This window comes from Lagopus leucura, unplaced genomic scaffold (genome assembly GCF_019238085.1).
Source record: "Lagopus leucura isolate 7727_CA_CO unplaced genomic scaffold, USGS_WTPT01 Super-Scaffold_1, whole genome shotgun sequence".
NCBI classification, from domain to species: Eukaryota; Metazoa; Chordata; class Aves; order Galliformes; family Phasianidae; genus Lagopus; species Lagopus leucura.
The window spans coordinates 6,719,513-6,725,512 of NW_024962250.1; the positions used below are offsets into that span (position 1 = coordinate 6,719,513).

The 6,000-nt window shown below is 46.0% G+C and overlaps 1 protein-coding gene across 7 annotated transcripts in view; it reads left to right on the forward strand.

Moving 5' to 3' along the window:
- Nucleotides 1-5,680, forward strand: part of AMBRA1 (autophagy and beclin 1 regulator 1) — a 124,888-nt gene extending 119,208 nt beyond the window's left edge. For all 7 annotated transcript variants that reach the window (XM_042864516.1, XM_042864542.1, XM_042864550.1 and 4 more), the window contains one exon: nucleotides 4,148-5,680. In XM_042864516.1, coding sequence (XP_042720450.1) covers nucleotides 4,148-4,638 — 491 coding nt within the window. In that variant the 3' untranslated portion in view covers nucleotides 4,639-5,680. The remainder of the gene's footprint in view (nucleotides 1-4,147) is intronic.
- The last annotated feature ends 320 nt before the right edge of the window (nucleotides 5,681-6,000 follow it).

A 6,000-nucleotide genomic window follows, 5' to 3' on the forward strand; every position in this document is an offset into this window, starting at 1 on the left:
ATGTGCTGAGGGACTGCATGGGCAGGAATACCCTGATAGCAGCTGAGCCTCACGTGTGCTATGAAGAAACATACTGTTTTGCGTTAGCTGAACACATTTCTGCCATGCTGTTATCATATGTGATGTGACTTTTTGTCATCAGTGTGGGAACCGGAGCACCAGGACTCTATTTCCAGATCTGCCTCTCATTCTCCAGGCAGAAACGTGGGCAGGTCCCTTAACCTTTCATCTGCCTGCCCATCTGTAAAATGTAACGTGTCCTGTAGGATTGCAGATCTGTACAGTGTATGTCGTGTGCCTGACAGAACCGCAAAGTTCACTTTCTCTTTAAAGCCCTCTGAAAAATGCTCTGTGAAAAAAATAGTCTTCAGGCTGTGCAAGCCTTTACAGTGCTAAGTACTTCAAGTACCTGATTCTCTTGGGATTAAATTATAGAGCAATTTTTAAACTGTAATTAGAAAAATAAGTTTCAGTCTTCCAATCACCAAGGTAAGTTATTGTTAAGAAATTGGTTATGAGTCAAAGCAGCTGTGCCTTTTCTGTTTGAATTAGCCACCTCAGACAGGGAGTGTGAGCATGCTTCTGAGCAGGTTGGAAAGGAAAGTAACTGGTAGTATTTCTTCTGGCACTAAGGGAGATGCCATTATTCGTAGCTGGTTAGGCAGAGCTGTGACCCTCCCTTTCCTCTCCTTCTGCAATACATGAATTAATTTTAAAATGCTGTTATTTTTATCTTTGAGCATCTGAATTAGTGGGTCAGCTCACACCTCAGAGCTCTTGTTCCATGTACTCTGAAGACTTAGGTATCTCTGCAGTACTAACACAGTGCTAATTTTATAGCTTTGTTTGCAGGCATAGCTAGCTACTGCTTGAGTTTAGAAAGAGAAAAGCCGAAAATAGGAAAAATTGAAGAGAGATATTGGTGTATTGCATGGCAACAGATGAGCCTGATCGCCTCTGTGGGATTTGTTCTGTCAGGTGTTGCATTCTCCATGTCCACAAGTAAATTAGTTGTACTCCCTGTATTTATGTCAGGTTCCACTTCCTTTAAGAGCAGAAATGTTCCTTAAGCCCGCCTACATTGACAGATTGCCAAGCAATTTGCCTTTGTAGTCTTCTGTAACAAATTCATCCTACTGGAGTAGTGTGGTGGAGGGCTTCAGCAGACAGTATTAGCTTGGCCGTATCCTTATTTTGTTAACTGTTGGAGCCAATCACCCAGAGTGACAGAAACCTTGGGATTCTTGGGATAATTACTCTCAAGAGTGATTTTCAGTGTGTAATTTGTAGGATTGATGGGGGTTTGGAACTCTGGAAAAGTCACTTTGGTTAGGAGTAGAAAAGGTTTGTGGGAATAGCTTATTACTGTAAGGGAACAGACTGTTGCTTCTCCGTACTGTCAGACACAGAATCTGTGTGTCTTTATCCAGAAGTGAATGGACCCTTTTGGGATTACTCCCTGCCTTTTGATGGATTCTGACCCAGGGACAGCTGAGGTAGAAAAGAAATTGCCAGGTCTTACACCTACCTACTCCACACACTGGCTGTTTCTGGAACCAGTTAGCTCAGTCTTCTGGATTTTGTCTTCAATACTCTGTGAGTTTTTTCCTTTATCCTTAGGGTAAAGGATTTCACAGGACTTGGGAGATCAGAATGTAGTTTTGAGCATTTGAGGAAATTTTTGAGCATTGAGGAATTGCCTTCTCTGGATGGAGAATAAGATACGCAGTCATGGCTTACTGCTCCTGCAGGAGCTTTGGTTATGCTTAAAACCTGTGGAGTCTGAAAAAGGTGTCACCAGAATAGGATTTCTGTCAGTCCAGATTTTACTCAGCTGTTGGATAAGTAGTGGAGCTTGACCACTACAGGAAGCTGGAATTTCTGGCGACCTCAGGTTTGGTTGAGGGCATTTGTTGTTTTGGGTAAGGGCCTGAATACATAGCTTGAATACATAGCCTGAATGTCCACTAAATGGAAGTTAGCTTATTTCTCTTGCATGGAGAACTAGTCTGGCCTTCCTTGGCAGCATGGTGAAGAACATGTGTGGGAGTCACCAGACAGTAGAAGTAGGCTGTTACGTGAATCTGTGCTGTAGCTCAACACAAGGCACACTGCTCAGGAAGCTTTGCTCTGATCCAGTCAGCTGAAATTGAAACCTGAGGAGAGTGGGAGGGGAGGACAACTCCCTAACTCCCAGAGTAGAGGTGCTTCTTGGCCACTTGAATGGGAAAGTTGACTTCTGGCCTTTGATAGTCTGTCTTTCTGACATTTCCAGCAGGACTGTGTCTCAGTTCTTGTTACCTGAAGACTTCTAACTTTCTGATTACTGCTATGGCATCAGCCCTGGCCTATTCTCTGAGCAGGCATGTGCCTCAACTGGCAGTTCAGCCGTAACATGTAATAATTAAGGCATGGGAACAGCAGGAGATGCTGCGGTGTGCGCTGCGTGCAAAGACTCCTCTTGTGAAGCATGTGTTTGTAACGTTAAGGAGTGTCGGCTGGGGATCCTGGCTGATTCGCAGTTCCAGCACTCCTGCATGGGCCAGTTCATAGCAAGCGATCTGTCAAGAGCACAGCACCTGCTGTTCCAGGGCTTGTGTAGGTAGGGTGGGCTGGCACTCCTCTCAACCAGGTTGTACATCTTGGCTTTCTCAAGCATCCTGTCTGGCCTGACCAGATGGTTGGTAATGAAGTGCTTATGACTGTGTCCCCAGAAGGAAGCAGCAGAGATTGAATTCAAAACCATGTTTCTCAAACCTTCCACTTACTCCTGCTCAAGATTGTTGTTCTAGTGTTACCTGGCATTCATCTTTTCGCACTGAAGTTTCCAGTCCTTCGAGTCCTTCCTTCTTCTGTTCTTGGTCTTGCTTATGCTGGTCAGTCTGGTTCCTAACTCATGCATCACCCACATCCTGGACAGGATTTCTTTGCTGCAGTTATTGGTCGTGCTCTGCGCAGTCGGTGTTCTTGCACAATCCTCTGGGCTGTGCTCCAAATTCTCTTGTGATTACTGGTATCTCCGTGGTCTCCTAATGCTCTAATCAAGGAGCTATGTAATTGCTGTATGCATGGTTGATATAGCAGGCTTACTACATTCCTAGCAGAAAAGGACTTATTCTGCTTGTGAGAATTAAGCTTGCCCTTAATATCTGCTGTGATTCTACAGCAGGGCAGTATGTCAGCAGGCTTGCTTGAAGAAATTAGGTATACTCTGTGGTGGAGGAAGTCAATGGTATTTGATGCAAATACCACTGAGACAGAGAAGAAAGGGAGTAAGCTGTCACCAGCTGACTGCATAAATGTTAACAGCTTTAACCATCTTGTTTTTTCCACAAAAAATAACATCTACAGCAGCATGGTGTTGTCTGTGCTGAATATCCCAGCTCCCATACTGGAGATATGATCTCTATCCCACAGTCCCAGGTGCTTTGTCTTCCTAGTCAATGTGGCATTTTGTTTTTTGTTGTGTTTTAACTTCAGCCTACATCTTAGCCTTGTTGACATTTGTGTTGATTTCTTTGGTGCCAGGAGAGCTCGTGGTTTTCTCCTCCTCTAATCAGCACTGTGATAGCTTCGTGGAGCTGGGAGTGAGATTTATCTCTTTAATAAGAATCGTCAGGATCCCACTGTGGAGTAATTCTGGCAGTTTATGATTACAGATTGTTTTCCCCAGACAGTCTGCTTAAGGTTTGTAGCAAAAGAAGAATGGTGAAAAACAGAAACTGGGCTTGGATGTTCCTGCTGTGGGGTTTAATCTCCTACACGGGCTATTTTTCTGAGAGATTTTCTTCTTCAGAGGTGATCTTCAGCAGCCAAGGCATCTGACAGTGGTTCCCTCAGAGCTCGGCGCAGCCAAATTATGAAGGGAAGTCTGAGGAAGAATAGACAAAGACCTTAAGAGATGTTCCTCGAAAGATATCTGTTGAGGAGAGCGGAAACCTACACACTGGACTTCTTGACAGAGTGCACTGCATTTGTTTGGCATTTCAATGAAAGTTACAGAAATGAAATACTGGGATTCGTCTGGAGCAAAGCCTGTTTTCTGTCCCAGCACATGTGCCCCGTTATTCAGCAACCCAGAGCATGCGTTTTCTTGGTGTTTTAGTCTGCCTGGTACACCAAAGTTTCTTTTGCTCTCTCTTTGCAGGTGAAGGTCCAGAATATGGGACCAGTGGGGAGGATGCCCTGAGCAGGATACAAAGGCTGATGGCAGAAGGAGGCATGACTGCTGTGGTCCAGCGGGAGCAGAGCACCACCATGGCGTCCATGGGTGGCTTTGGCAACAACATCATCGTGAGTCACCGGATCCACCGCAGCTCTCAGACTGGTGCAGAGTCCACTGGCGCTGAGGGCACATCAGCACATCAGTCCACCTCACAGCAGCTGGCAGCTGAGCTGGAGGGACGGATCCTTTCAGAGTCTATGCAGCTGTCGGAGCATGGCCTGAGCCCGCGGACATCCTCTGGCGAGAGTGAAGGACAAGACACTGGTGATCTGGACCTGCCGGAGCAGGTCCAGTCCTCCATGGACACTGAGGGACCAATCGAATACAGTGACCTAACTAATAATAACCATCTTCCTGACAGTACCAACTTCTATAGTAATGACAGCACCAGTGGGGAGTCGCGGAACAGGTAGAGATGAGTTGTGTGTTGGTGCTACCCTTGTACTGCTCAGCAGAGACCTGTACCTCACAGCTGGCCAGAAGCTGGAAGAGTAGGGACGTGTGGCTCCGACAGGATGTTAGTAGTTCAGAGGGTTTCTATGTCCTGGGTGAGTGGTGACAGACAAGAACTGCAAGGAAGCCATGGGCAAGAAAGCATACTATCTTAATTTCCAACATTCCCGCTGCTGAATATAAACAGGAATATAAACAGTACTGGCTGCACCCCATGCAGATTTTGAAGTCATGTGGGATCTGCTGAGCTCAACCCTGCAGTTTGGTCAGTGTCATTCTTTGTCATGCTTCTTCCCTTTCCTCTTTCCTGCCCTTTTATGCGTATACAGGCTGATCAGCAGAGTGAAGGGAAATGGGCCTGCAGCATCCTTCTGGAGACTGACAGCCCTCCTGTACAAACCTGGGTGTGGTGCTCCAGTGCTGTTACTGGAGCAGAGGAGTCTTCCGGGACACAGTCCTGTGCTGTGGTCTTTTCTGGGAAGAGCTGGGATTCATCAAAACCTGCATGGCTCAGGAACTGCTTACGAGTGGGGATCTTTCCTTCTTAGAATTAGGCTAGTACTTGTCAGGAACCTAAACAGAGCTGCTATATAGATGAGTAGAGGGATAGGGGTTACTGCTCTCCAGTCAGGTTGCAGTTCACGCAAGGATATTCTAAGCTGTGCCAACATTAATATGAATGAGCCATCCCAGTGGTTTCATGGTGCCAGGACTGAGCTGCACCTCCTTGGTAGAGGGCAGGAAATGTCTTTGAGCTCCAGGCCAGGGTGTGAGGTATGGGTCTGTGATGTAAGGTGTTGCATGTGAAATCTTGACCTTGTACATGTAGTTTCTAGTGGAGAAATCAAGGCTCTGATATTCTGTTTTTAGTCTCAGATGTGATTTTCCTTTTCGTTTGTAACTCTCCATCCCTAGCAGGTTTGTGGAGGAAGGACGGGGAGAGTGTGAATGCTAACGAGGGAAACACCAAAGATCAACGTCATTAAAATATGACAAACCCTTGCTTGACCTACTGTCTTCATTTGTGTGATGAATGTCTGTGGGATCAGCTTTCGGAGATAGGTACATCCAGCTCAGAAACTCAAGGTAGCTTACAAATGTCAGACAAGAGTCATTCCCTTCCCGGAAGGATGGCAGGTTCAGCATTGGAGTTGAAGGCCTTCAGCTATGCAACAGAGAGGAGGAATAGAGAATCTCAATTGCAAGTTGGCTTTCAACCAGTCTGGGGATGAACAGGCACTTCTGCCTTTCCTATCATTCAGGTACTGCAACAGAGAAAAAGGGGAGCATTTCTCCTGTCCTGTTCAAAATAGTACGCAACA